A 14,344-nucleotide genomic window follows, 5' to 3' on the forward strand; every position below is an offset into this window, starting at 1 on the left:
CCTTGGATGCTTTTTTATATCGTGAACGTCTTCAACTATCCCTCTAAAACGGTTATTATAGTTAAGTGAGAAATTGCTCCTAGAATTGTAGATGTTATTTTGTAATCATTCACGCCCACTAGTGAAATGTTTTGAATAGCTTATAAATGGACTTTATACTTATACACGTACTTACTATAGGATACACTCCAGAAAATGTAACTTTTGCAAGAATTTTAAGATAAAAATAGCTCTGCTTATAACTAATAAAGTTTATAAAAATTTATATTATTCCAAATTAAAATGCAATTAATTACTACCGTATATATATACATATTATATGTTACATAAGGTTCGGGTTGTTGTGCAAGCGACTTATATATACCTATTTTTATCCTATAAACGTTATAACATATTGTAAAGAAAATAATAAAAAATTAAACACTGTCGACATTAAACCGAGTATAATTTTTACATCGTATGATAAAAAAGAAACATCTTTCTACGATAAAATTTTGTGTTTAAATAAATTTTATTTGAAATAAACATTTTACGTTGTAATTAAAAAATCTAAACGATGCTTAAGTTGGTTTAATAAATAGCTAAAATAAAATATAGAATAATGGAATCATTGAATTCTCATTAATTGTTTTTATTTATAAAAAATCAGAAATGAGTGAATATAAAATGTGATTATACCGAAAAAAAATTTTCAACAGTATTCAGTTGATTTTTATTGAGAAAAGCTTTATATCATTTTAATTTATTTTTAGTTAAGTCTTCTTTAGATAGAATATGGATTAACTTTTTTGTAAAATGTGTTTAAGCATATTGTCTATTTTAGCATTCTAAATTACGTTTAACATCCACTACAAAAAATCCTATCTGGTAGAAAATTTATCCCAAAACCTTTATATCCCGATTCTTTATGAACTGTTTTATTACCAAAACTATTAAGTGTATTATTTTAACAATTGGCCAAATATATATTAATAATAATAAATAATAAACATATATTAATATGTATACTATTATTTTTTTGTTGATTTTGTCTGTAAAAAGATGCAGGAAATTAGAATAAGTTATATTGTTATAGACACAAGTAATATCATTATCATATCATGTGTTACACTCAAGTCGTAAGACACAATGACATGTTTAACAGATGGCCCAGCAATAGTTAATATAAACCTCTTCGTCCGAAGTATTACCACAATAAGCGACATTAAGATGGTTAGTAATATTTTGAAGAAATACAAAAATAGCCTTCGACGGTCGTTCGCTTTGATATATTTTGTACGATCTCTCATTTTTATTACATAAAAAGTATGTATGATTGTCTTCAAATTGTACGCTCATGCATGACTGTAATGGCTCATGTATATTCATAAGCATATTAGTCTAATTTTTTTCTAGAATTTCTTCAGTAATGTGTCGTTATTAGTGACGTGATTGAGATATCGTGCAATAACACGCTTGATCTCTTACCATGGAATAGTTATCAATACTGGTGATTTGAGATAATTTAAATATATGACATTATATCACTCGTTTAGTAAAAAATTTAATAATTTGAAATGATTATTAGTATGAAAAGTTAGGTTTGCCAATGCCAAAGTTTATCTTTAAGAAAGATACTTTTCGAAAAATTTAGCATTAACTCCATAGTATTTTTGACTCAGAATAGTGGAAGTAATTTAGTAATATATTATTATGTTAATTACTAATATTTGTAACTCTATGGTAAGGGACTACCTGTAGGAGTCCTCTCAAATCCTGTGTCTTTTTTTATTTTTCCAATCCAATGCCTGAACGTGGTTTTGAGTGTCTTGTTCGACGACTTCCGAGACATAAGTTTATACCTGTTTATTGATACTAACGTCATAATTATGTCTAGAAAGTCGTAAGTTATGAGTATTTCCTACAACTCATGTTACGGCCCGGTGGACTGTTAGTAATAGCTAATTTTACGCCGCACGAGTGCGGGCGAGAGCGTTAACGATTTATCCAATATTATCATTTAATTAAATATACAATAAAAATATTCAAACTTACCTATTCTTTGATAAGTTCAAATAATTAAAGTTAATGATACTGGTCAATTATAAATATTAAAAAAAATCAATAATTCTAACACGCGATGAAAATACACGAAAGGATAATTGCGTTATTTTGAAAAATTATAAAAACTTATACAATACGTGGTTTATCATATTGTATAAGTTTTATATTTAAATTATCTGTATCTTAAACGTACTCTACTAGCATTGTTATTTTAATTAACTAAGACTTAACTGTATCTGGATCCCTACGACAAGAATGTATTTGAGATTTTTATTTATTGAACAACTTAGAATATATTATTGATATGAGCATTTATATTTGTGTTGTTGTTTTGTTTTATGTTCATTTTATATTTTATCAGTTTTAGAAATAGGAAGATGTTTATTACTATCGATAACATCGATATTATATTTATTTTCAACCTCAGTTTCGAGTCTTGCCAGTACCGACACACGTGTTGCACATTTAACTGAAATAACACCATTCTGACATGTAAATTTTATCAGTAACTTTATAATACTTCTTATAAAGTTCCATTCTATACTTGAATGGTAAATTTTGAAATAAATTATACTTTTTAAAATTCCTGTCCTTAAACACTAACACAAATTCCTATAAACAAGTCAAATACGACTTTGTGACTTAAATTTTTTGATTATTTCTTACAGTTTGTTTATTTTCATCGTCATCCCTTGTTTTAGTGATTATTTCATCAACCCTTTTTACCTCATTGACAATATAGGTACCGATTAGGACTTACATATATAAATTTACAGGCACAAGGTGAGTAAATAGAACAGTGTGTGGTTTTCAGAGTCGGCACCGCGTGAAACGAACTGTTTGCTCCAGTAGGGCTTAGATATTTTATAATTTAATATCAACCGTATATTTTGCTTGGTACTTAGATGGGCCAGCCGTAGTCAGCGTCAATATATTTGTCCGAAGTATATCAAAAATCGATGACGTCACAATGGTAAGTCAACGACCGACTGGACCATGCATCTAGATTAAGATAATGTATGAGATTGTTTTATACCTTTAAATCGGTTTTTCATTTTCTCTAACAAGTCAAATGAATGGGCAATTCGCTCCTTCTGTTTTGTGGAGAGATTTACCCGATTTAATGTAAAGTTCAGTTTTATATAATATTTTTTTTTTCTCTTCTTCTCTTTGGTGTTGACGACCAAAATCGTTTTTATCGCGCGCGTTTTTATTTATCCCATCAACAGCCGCTTTAAGATTTCTTTGATTTCGGACCTAATAAATTATCGGCAGGTCGATTTTCATTTCATTCGATACTATCCAGCGATTTATTTTAATTCTACTTTTTAAAAGCCTTCAATATTTTAATTGATTTTTTCTTACTTTTAGAATCGATTCTTTTTATAATTTAGCTGATGTTCATCAGCTTATCATAATGGAATGGACTGAGTCCTGAATCAGATTCAACGACTGCGTCAGTTCCATCTCATTAGATGTTTCAACATTTAACATTACTCCATCAACTTGCGTCTCTAGATTATCGTTGGGTTTAACATTTGTGATGATAAAAACTTAAAATGATAATAAGCAAGAAAGGATTAAAAAAATATGTTAAAAACGTGTTTTTTTCTCACAAAGGCGATGCGCCAACGTTAGTCCGCGTCAACCTGTATCTTCGATCCATCAGCAAAATAGATGATTATAAAATGGTGAGTGGGTTGCACATGACCAATTAACCGAACAATGTAACTGACACTTTTATTATAAAACAAAGTTCTCTATGAGTATAAAGAATGCTGTAAATACGTGTTTTGTTAAAGGAGCTTTGTTTGTAATAAAATTGGCGATAATGAAATAAATATCTGGCGTTGATGCACTGTGCTGAACGTTCTCAAGCTATCGTACATTTGGGTATGTGTTTGTGGTTATTTATTTATTTATTTTATTTATTTCCCCGTTTATTTAGTTTAATTACCTGTATATTTGCACATTATTTGTTCCCTGGATGTTCTTTTGTATGTTCAATCAAAATGTTTTTAAATTTGGAAACAAGAAATAAATGAACTGCGGTGCGGTGCCGCGTGAACCGAACTATTTAATCAGCAATATTTGACGACCATTGAAATGGAAGTAACTGATGAAAAACGTTCTAGTATTGTTATATTTTAAATTTTTGTTTTCTTTTTTTTTTGTTATACTTTTGTTCTGTTTAGAGGGCACGCTCCGGTTGTATAAACACCAGACGGTAATTGGCATATAAGTAGACAGCACAAAATTCAATCGCTTCGATATATTGAGCACATTATTTTAAATAATGACTTTTGATTGGTTGCAAGATATACAAAATCGTGTAATATACAATGATTCGCTTCCGAGTAGGTCACACGGAAAGACGCGGCCCGCACCTTCGAACATTCATCTCATTATTTTGTTTATTATGGTTTATTTTCTATCATGCTTCATTTACGTTACTGTCATGCAATTATGTTTTTTTGGAAGATGATTGGACATAAAAACTATTTTGGTCGTGTTCGTTGACTGTGACATAATTGATATTGTCTTGTTCATGTGAATTTGTGTTGTGTAAAGTTATTATTATATCGGGATCCAACGTCGCGTCCGCACTCGGCTTGGTGCTTCTGTTCGGTGGCTGACCACCCGACCGCAATATGTGACCCTCGCCCTGAAGCTAGTATTACCGTACCGTAGCTCTAGTTAACTGGTCCTTGAGTCTGCATGAAGGTATAACCAAGCATTCCTTCGACGAATGCGAAACGGTGAGTTGGTTTATAAATTGCGCTTGAACATGAAGGAATGAATCGCATGATTCCTTTGAAACATTTATATCGATATAAAGACTTGTCAACACATCACTATCACGCAACGATCTGTATGACTCAATTCACATTATTTCAATCGTTTTGTAGTATTCTTGTAAATACATTTGCATGACAATCCTTGCGAAGTGTACTATATCGTGTAATGATCCTAACAATTTGTTTATATCGATATACATATACATATACTGAAGTTAGCTTTTGCCAATAGTGCGGTTATAACCCAACCTATGAATTAAAAAAAAAACCGTGAATTGTGTTAGAAAATAAATAATTAAGTCACTGCAACGATAAGTTATCTTAAAAACGTTAAATATTTCCCTTGCGTAACCATACCCTTTTTATATTTGTGAAAATATATTACATCCGATTAATCGAGGTCCCCTAGAACCCGCGTCTGGCTTTCGTCCAATATTTTAAGTAAGCAATCCATTGTGATGATTTTCTGGGCATCCATCAATGTCTTCCTGTTCAGATTCTTTATCCATGCAATTATTACCACTATCGACGTCTTTACGTGCTAATGCATATTAGAGAACACGTCTGCGTGATTTATGACGTACATAACTCGGTTCGCTTCGTATACATATACATAACGAAAACAAAAGCTAACTTTAAAGCATGCTTTATTGTACTTTTATTATAGCGAGCTTTCTATGTTACGATAATTCATTTGACTTGCTCTTTTGGTGTCGATGGATCTATTTTTATATATATATTAATATTTTAATAATCCTAAATTAAGAACCTTCGACACTAATTAGATATTTTTTCTTCTAAATATTTTTATTGGGTATTCGTTCAAATACATGTATTGATCATATTGGCTAATAAATGCACCTAAAATTACTGGCACAAATTATCATTAAACCTTGTGATAAACGAGCAAGTTTGTAGACTTGTGCTGTCCTTTGAAGTCACAATGAACACATCAGCCTCAATTTATCAACGAACTGATATTGTCGCCGAAGATGGCGTAGACATTATATATTATATTATTTCTATATGAAATTATTGGAAGCGTTGCAAAATCGTAATTAAACAAAATATATTAGTAATTTACTTTTATAAAAACCCAAGAGATTTTATGATTTTGGGAGGATTTCCCTATCAAGAAGACAAGATAGTCTTTTTTGTTGTTCTCGGCGACAAAATCATTTAAAAATACCCGCTGTCCCATTGAAGCTTTTTAGAATGATACCAAAAATTATGCATATAGAATGAAGAGTTTTGAAAGAATCAAACTTAGTGTTTTAGAAAATGTCCTTATGAGAATAATCAATACTACATAAACTAAGCCTGTAATTATAATTGCACTTGTTTTGTTAGTCGTTGATTATTCCAAAGGATTCCAAGTACTCTTCGAACTACTTTCAAACAGTTGAAAACGTTTTCAGGAATATTCTGTTCAGTTGACGTTCAGGGAGCAATGGTTAGATGAAAGACTCAAGTTTAATAATTTGGGCGGTAAGTGATAAATTAGAATACTTTCAAAATATTTTTCTTCTTCTTAATTCTTCTTCACAGATATAGGTAGGCTCTGTTCTTGAAATATATTGAGTAAAATGGTAATGTGAAACTTCGTTAAATTTCTACAAAGGCTAAAACTTTGAAAATGTACTGAATTAGCTTTTATCTGTTTAAATTAAAACATAGTTGGTCTCGTCTTCATAGCATGTGAATTTCCAATTTCAATTAAATGTTACCTTTGTCTAAATGTTTATCTTAGAAGTATTATGAATTTAAATTTTTTCTACTCTCTAGGTCGTCTCAAATACTTAACCTTGACTGAAGCGAACAGAGTATGGATGCCAGATCTGTTCTTTTCCAATGAAAAAGAAGGCCACTTTCACAACATCATCATGCCGAACGTCTACATTAGGATCTTCCCCAATGGAAACGTGCTCTACAGCATCCGAATTTCTCTCACCCTCTCCTGCCCGATGAATCTCAAGCTATACCCACTGGACAAACAGACCTGCTCCTTGCGAATGGCCAGTTGTGAGTATATCATTATAATTAGTAGTCCTAGTTAGACGAGAAAGTTATTTATCAAGGAACTTGATAGTTATATTTGGTACTAGCTGTGCTCGTCCGACTAGAATTTAACAAAAAAGTATTTGTTCATTCTCAGAGCTATATAATAAATATTTTTAAAAATAAAAGTAGCCTAAGTTACTCCTTAATATATTAGATATCCGCCAGTGGAAGTTCCGTCAAAATCGGTCCAGCCGTTTCAGAGATTACCTGGAACAAACAGACAGACAGACAGACCAAAATTGTATAAAATGTTATTTTGGTATATGTACCGTGTACATCCATATGTATTTAGTAAAAAGCAGTTATTTTAATATTACAGATACTCCAATTTTATTTATTTGTATAGATCACATCATGTTTCACGCAGAACTAATTCTTTATTGTTAAGTTCTTATCCTTTCATCCTTCTCCTATATAGGTCCGCTCAGGATTATTATTTTACAATCATTTACGTTATATAGATTTCAGTCTGCTCTATATTATTTTTTTTTATTGGTATATCCGAAGCTGGCGATTTAGTTCACACAAAATCAGTGCGAGATAAAAAATAAAATATTCTGGATAATTCTACGATTCTGATTGTAGTAAGGTCTAATTTTATTTTTACAATGTTGTTAATCGTAACACCCAATGTTTATTAGATAACGAGAAAAAATTCAAACTTTAAACTCGTCAGTATAAACAAAATTCGCCTTGAATTTAAGATTAGAATCCAAATATTTGGTACAACTTATGTCCGCGTTAATGGCTAATGAACACGTTTAGTGAAATTATCGATTCCATACGATTTTTGTTTATACGTTAAGATATATCTTGTCGTATTTTTGTGGAGATGTTATTTAAATTTCAATTTTAAAACAGATCGTGTAAGTAAACCACTTTAGCTCGCATTCTCTTCTAATAATAAAGTTGTTTGTCATGGTAAGAATGTAATGGATTAACCAAATATTCAAATTTCCCGAAATAAATTTTTATGTATTTCTATGAATACTAGATATTTTAGAATTGTGTTATTATGAATTTTCTAGCGTCCAAAATTGATAAATTACTCTAGGAATGTTGAGTCGAGTGAAAATACTTGTTTTATAATATGAAGATTTTGTTGCGTTACTTGCAGTAAAAAAAATTAGACTTAATCCGAATTAGGGGCTTTATAAAATATTTATCTTATTCATTAAATCTTAGAACTCTATTCCGAGGAGAATGCTCATAATTCCTATCCCCTTAGATGGCTGGACGACAGATGACCTCGTGTTCCTGTGGAAGGAGGGCGACCCGGTCCAGGTTGTGAAGAACCTCCACCTGCCTCGCTTTACGCTCGAGAAGTTCCTCACTGATTACTGCAACAGCAAGACTAATACTGGTAACGAAAACTATGTTAACTATTGCAAATCTAAGACCAAACTAACAACACGTTATCGATTTAAACTTTTTACTAACTTTAAGGAAATTATTAGAAAGATAAAATCATTAAAAAATGAAAACTTTCGAATATAAAAGTAACTATTACAGCATCAAACATATCGCCTTTCTTTGTAACGGATAATTCAATGTGTAATTTTTAAAAAGCAAAAATAGTTTAAAATTGGATATTCTGATAATATTCAGCGAAGTAGAGACACATATTGATTCTTAATAATGAACGCTTTTGCCATAAAATGACACATTTAGAATCCAGATGATCAGTTTATACATAATATTATTCCGTTTTATTAGTTTCTTTTCATATATTATTTATTAAAATTTCTATTTAATTCTAGCGCGATAGTTGACGAATTACAGTTGCAGATGAGCGTGTCACTCTTTGTCGAAACAAAGCTCCATTGTTTCGTTTTTGTGACATGAAATGAGTTGGATCATTATCTTAGTCTGTCTATTAGTCTTGTAAAATGTTTTGACACTGGAAAAAAGAATAAAGTAACGTGTTGAAAAATATAAAGCAGAACCAATTAACAATGCATTTTATATAATATATTGTTAAATTAAAAGAAAGTTAAGGTTAAATAAATATAAAATAAACTTAAAATCAGATAGTGTTATATTTTAAATAATTCTTCGCCAATAACTCTTTTTTTAAATTATTCATTAACTCCACGCAAGAATTTATTACAAATTAAAGGCAAAAGATAATTTTTGTTATACTGAATATCTTGTGCTTTTAGAAATATTATTTAAAAAAAAAACATTGTAGCGGTTTCCTTGGTTCCAAGTTTAAAATAACACATTTTCTTCCAGGTGAATACAGTTGCCTAAAAGTGGATCTGTTGTTCAAGAGAGAGTTCAGTTACTACCTCATTCAGATCTATATCCCTTGCTGCATGTTGGTCATTGTGTCCTGGGTGTCATTCTGGCTGGACCAGGGAGCTGTTCCAGCGCGTGTATCGCTTGGTGAGTTTTTGCCAGCTTCATTTTTATCTTTTGTTGTATGTTCACTCGAATTAATCAGACTGGTGATTGGTTACATCCAAATAACTAAAGTTCAGCTCACGTATCCCGGCTCTCCACAATCCATACATTTAAGATTCGTAATACTATATCGTAAATTATCACTGACGGAATACTTAAGATTTAATTTTCATTACAATATTTGTATTTCAATACTTACTAGTAAGTAATAATATTTTGAGTACCTACTATTATTTCAAAATACCAAATATTATTATTATTAACTACAAGTTCGGGCTCTTATTGTTCCTTCACGATTCAGCCTGTAATATCCCACTGCTGGGTATAACCCTCCACGTAGGAAAAAGATCGCAGCTTAAGCAACCACACTGCTCCACTGCGGGTTGGCGGATCCTATTGTCCCTTATTGACATTAAAATGTATCCCGCAGGAGTGACCACTCTCCTAACAATGGCAACACAGTCGTCCGGCATCAACGCCTCCCTACCCCCCGTCTCATATACCAAAGCCATTGACGTATGGACGGGGGTATGTCTAACATTCGTGTTTGGAGCGTTGCTGGAGTTCGCTCTGGTCAACTACGCCTCTCGTTCTGACATGCACCGAGAGAACATGAAGAAGACAAGAAGGGAGATGGAAGCCGCCGCTAGTATGGACGCAGCGTCAGATCTTCTAGATACTGACAGCAACACGACATTCGCGATGGTGAGCTCGCATTTAATCTGGATGTAATGTCTTGTGTTGATAGATTTGGTTTCTATCATGTTCTGCAATATTTCGCTTATAGCCAAGGTTTATCACATCTAAACAATGTTTTAAATGATTTTATAGTAAATCAACTTTGAGTTAATGAAAAATTTATCAAGGCCTGCTGTAATGAAAGGTTTTCGGAATTTATCTTTGATTTTGACGAGTTGATATAGGACCTAGCAAATTGTTTTATGTCATAGTAATGCAGTTTAATTTTTCATTCATAATCGTCAAAAGTTTAAAGTTATTTCAGTAATTAATCCGTTGCGTAATAATTGGAGCATGATTAGAAGATTTTTCTTTTTTTTGTATTGGTAGATTTTTGGGCTATGTTTTCAAATTTAGTAATTATTTCCTAAATTATTTTGATTAGTAATTATTAATTAATATTATCTTAAATTCAGAGTTCCAATTAAAACTTCTGATCATAATGACAGTACTAGTAATTTTTCTTCATTGTCTATCTTTTTAAGATATTTTTAAGAATGATACTATAAAAATATATAGAAATTTGTATTTCAAAATAATTGTATTGTTACGTTTTAATTTTTATTCTACAACACTTTAAAATAATACGAGTAGATGGAGTAATTCGGTGAAAAATTACCATAACCGACCACGATCCATAAACATAATTTATCTGAAATATTCTGCTCGAAATCTTGAGCGACCCGACTGGGGAAGTACCTCGACCTTCCAGAAGTCCACAGCTAAATAATATTGATCTTAAATAGTCTTGACTAGAGCTACTTTGAGTTGGATGGGAGGTAGGGTCAGCAACGAGTTTGTAATGCTTCTCGTGTAAGCGTCTATAAGCTACGGTAATCGTTTACCATCAGGTGAGCCGTATGCTTGTTTACCGACCTAGTTGTATAAAAAGGTATAGGTTATTGTCATTAAAAGTCCAAAATGCATTGTGTCCGTCCTCCCTGACTGGTCTGCAACTGACAGAAACCGCTGATGCGCGGCGGCGTGGTGGACTCCAAGATGCGGCAGTGCGAGATCCATATGACGCCCCCGCGCAAGAACTGCTGCCGCTTGTGGATGTCGAAGTTCCCGACTCGCTCCAAGCGGATAGACGTCATCTCCAGGATCACCTTCCCGCTTGTATTCGCGCTCTTCAACTTGGCTTACTGGTAACTATATCAATATGCTATATTAATTTCCATTGTAAAAAAAAATTCGAGGAGCAGTCTAGCTAATTGAGCAGTCGTATTTGAAGATCAATTCTAATAGAAAACAGAAAGAGTGTAGTAATTTGGACGCAAATATTGTTTGTCATTAACGACAATACACGGCCTAGCAGAGGGTGAGAGTTTGAGAAGAACAAGATTATTACTTACTTTGATTGTTCTCGTGTATACTTCATAACCTGTCATGATTCAGCCTATAACTGAGGTAGGGCACAGCAGGAATTTCCTGCTCAAAATATGGAGTAGCCCGACTGGGGTAGTACCTCGACCTTACAGAAGATCACAGCAAAATAATACTGTTTTCAAGCAGTGTTGTGTTCCTGTTGGTGAGTAAGGTGACCAGAGCTCCTGGGGGGATTGGGGATTGGGTCGTCAACGCGCTTGCGATGCTTCTGGTGTTGCAGGCGTCTATAAGCTACGGTAATCGCTTACCATCAGGTGAGCCGTACGCTTGTTTGCCGACCTAGTGATATAAAAAAAAACATCCCTCTGCGTTCTGAATCGAACCCACAGTCAGCGATAATTAAGTATGGTTGGCTGGGGCGGTGCAGGTCGACGTACCTGTTCCGCGACGAGGACGAGGAGAAGTGATTCTCCGTGTCCACCATGGGCGGCGCGGAGGCGGCGCGCCTGGCCGGCGCCGTGCTCGCGCCCTACGCGCTGTTCGTCGTCGTGTACGCGCTGTTCCTGCGGCCGCGGGCCGCGCGCCGCCTCGAGCGACCTTCGCGGATTCGACGCCTGTAGCTTTCCTCCTCGACAGTTTTTTTTCATATATACATACACTTACACTCACACATACACGTATATTCATATAATTAGTGACAGATGCTTCGGGGCCTTTTCACTGTCGTGGTGCTGTTACCGAGGTTCTACACATTTCATTCTAGCGCGGACTGCTGTGTGCGTGTAACTTTCAATTCAAGCCTATTTGTGTGACAATACCGCGGCAATCATCGATCGCGAAGTTTCAATTTGTGTATTATTGTGGCAGTCGTCGTCGAGCTACTGTAAATTAAAAACATTAACATATCGATACAAAGTTTCGTCTTTCACTTAGATAAACAAAAACCATACGAATTTGTATTTAAAAAAAAAAACGCAGACGACTATACCTCATGTTACGCGCACACAGTTACTGCAGTATCTATACAGGCATATTGCACTTTTAGACATTTGCGTCAGAATGATTTGTTACATATGCATACTGTAACTGATTTCTGTATCTGTATAATCTTGTAAACGATCTTTTTACAGACTATACTATATGCATATACTGCGTCTCTTGATAAAAGGTAGATTAACTCTATTCTAGATTGTTTGGTGGTTTTTTTCTGTTCCTTCTTCTATTTTTATTGTAAACCAACTTTGACGACAGTTTTTCTTCGTCATTCAAGATGTGTAATCAAAATTGGAAGAGTTTCAACTTTGAGAATATTTTCTTTATTCAGTAATAGGTAAAAAGGTCGCTTACGATATGTTTTTAGAATATATTATTATTGTCAAAAATTATAAGGTCGTAAGTGATGGCGCGATATATATTGCGGGCGTGTATGTATGTTCACCCGTTGGTTCTGCACTTCCTACGGTCATGAAGGCTTTCACTGGATTGAGGATAAAAACGAAAAATGGTCGGAAACTATAGAAATTATTTAATAGCATTATCATCATAATTCAACATAAAATTTTGCTCAGACTTGAAAAGTACTTAAATTGAAGGAAATAAGATTTCAACATTAGAAATTGAGCTACAACAAATCTCCTCAAAGAAAACACACCAGAGACACGAATAAAATGGAATGCCTCTGTTTTTCCATATATAACAACTTAATTCAGAAAAACGAGGTGACTTAAAATCAAGCTCAACCTATAATTAGTGAAAAATCTTGAAAAATTTTGGGAAATGACTGACTTCTGAATATATTTTGTCATTTTAAATTTTATTCTGTTTATGATCAAGTCTGTTTAACGTTTTCGAGTATCCAATGCTTCACTTTCTTTACTTTTAAGAGGTCATTCATAAAATACTTTGCAGAAGGAGATTGAAGAGAGAGATAAAAATAGTTTGTTGTTGCAAGTAAAAAGAGAATGTTGCCAATTTTTTATAACATGGGTCTTGAAATACGTTTTAAAATAGAATTTAAAGTAATCTCATAAGAAGGAGGATCAAAAAGTTAATAGTTTATTGCAACAGGCTTAAGTCTGCCTTGTATAAACGACAACGAAAATTAGTTGTTGATGGTCAAGCGATATATTTTATGGATGATTTCTAATGCTAAAAAAAACTTTCCTTCCAGTACTATCAATTTCATGCTATAACTTCAATTCAACCATCATTAAAATAATTTGAAATACTCAAAAAATAAGCCAAAAGATTGACTACGAAGAAAAAGCACACTTGTCTAATTCAGATAGGAAAATTCATCAAGGATGAGCAGATACACTAGACAGCGTACTATCACGTAGATTACTTTGTATTCCTAAATGTAATCCTAAGAGACTGGCCACTAAGTAAGCTGTCAAAATTTGACAAGTCAAAACAAGATGGCGTTTCTTCAGTATTTTATTCAGTTTTAGGGTTATATTTATGAATATCCCGTCTCTTTCTTAGGGAGAGATGGCATCATGACATCTCATTAAAACATTGTAAAAATACATCTTACAATAAAGATTTTTGGATAATTTTACTCGAGCGATTCCTGTGTCACGTATAACTGGATGGGCTACTTATTGATTAAGAGTACAATATATATGTAATAAATGTTTAAATGTCACCTGATGTTGATGTATTACGTGTAGATGACCACTTTGAATATGTGTCTAAATGTTTGTGTGTATTCTATGAAGTGTCACGGTACGTTTGACTGCGAAAGAGTGCCATCTATCTCACTTCTACCTATACCCGTACTAAATTTTTTTTGTATCAATATAATTTTTATTGAAAGCATTAAATTTTGTATTTTCTCCTAATAAAAATATTAAGAAATAATCTTTCACAATATCACTTTTATTTCTAAATCTGTAGCGATGGCTTTCTTTTGGGGTAACGGTGGACTTTCGCAGTAGCTCGCACTGTGTCACTACGATTAGTAAATA

The 14,344-nt window shown here is 33.0% G+C and overlaps 1 protein-coding gene across 1 annotated transcript in view; it reads left to right on the forward strand.

The window, feature by feature from the left end:
* The window catches only part of LOC123664065 (glutamate-gated chloride channel), a 28,842-nt gene extending 17,000 nt beyond the window's left edge, over window positions 1-11,842 (forward strand). The window contains exons 4-11 of the mRNA XM_045598684.1: window positions 3,664-3,734; window positions 6,260-6,329; window positions 6,627-6,863; window positions 8,131-8,265; window positions 9,138-9,290; window positions 9,739-10,013; window positions 11,010-11,194; window positions 11,803-11,842. Coding sequence (XP_045454640.1) covers window positions 3,664-3,734; window positions 6,260-6,329; window positions 6,627-6,863; window positions 8,131-8,265; window positions 9,138-9,290; window positions 9,739-10,013; window positions 11,010-11,194; window positions 11,803-11,842 — 1,166 coding nt within the window. The remainder of the gene's footprint in view (window positions 1-3,663; window positions 3,735-6,259; window positions 6,330-6,626; window positions 6,864-8,130; window positions 8,266-9,137; window positions 9,291-9,738; window positions 10,014-11,009; window positions 11,195-11,802) is intronic.
* The last annotated feature ends 2,502 nt before the right edge of the window (window positions 11,843-14,344 follow it).

This window comes from Melitaea cinxia, chromosome 21 (genome assembly GCF_905220565.1).
Source record: "Melitaea cinxia chromosome 21, ilMelCinx1.1, whole genome shotgun sequence".
In the NCBI taxonomy this organism is placed as follows: Eukaryota; Metazoa; Arthropoda; class Insecta; order Lepidoptera; family Nymphalidae; genus Melitaea; species Melitaea cinxia.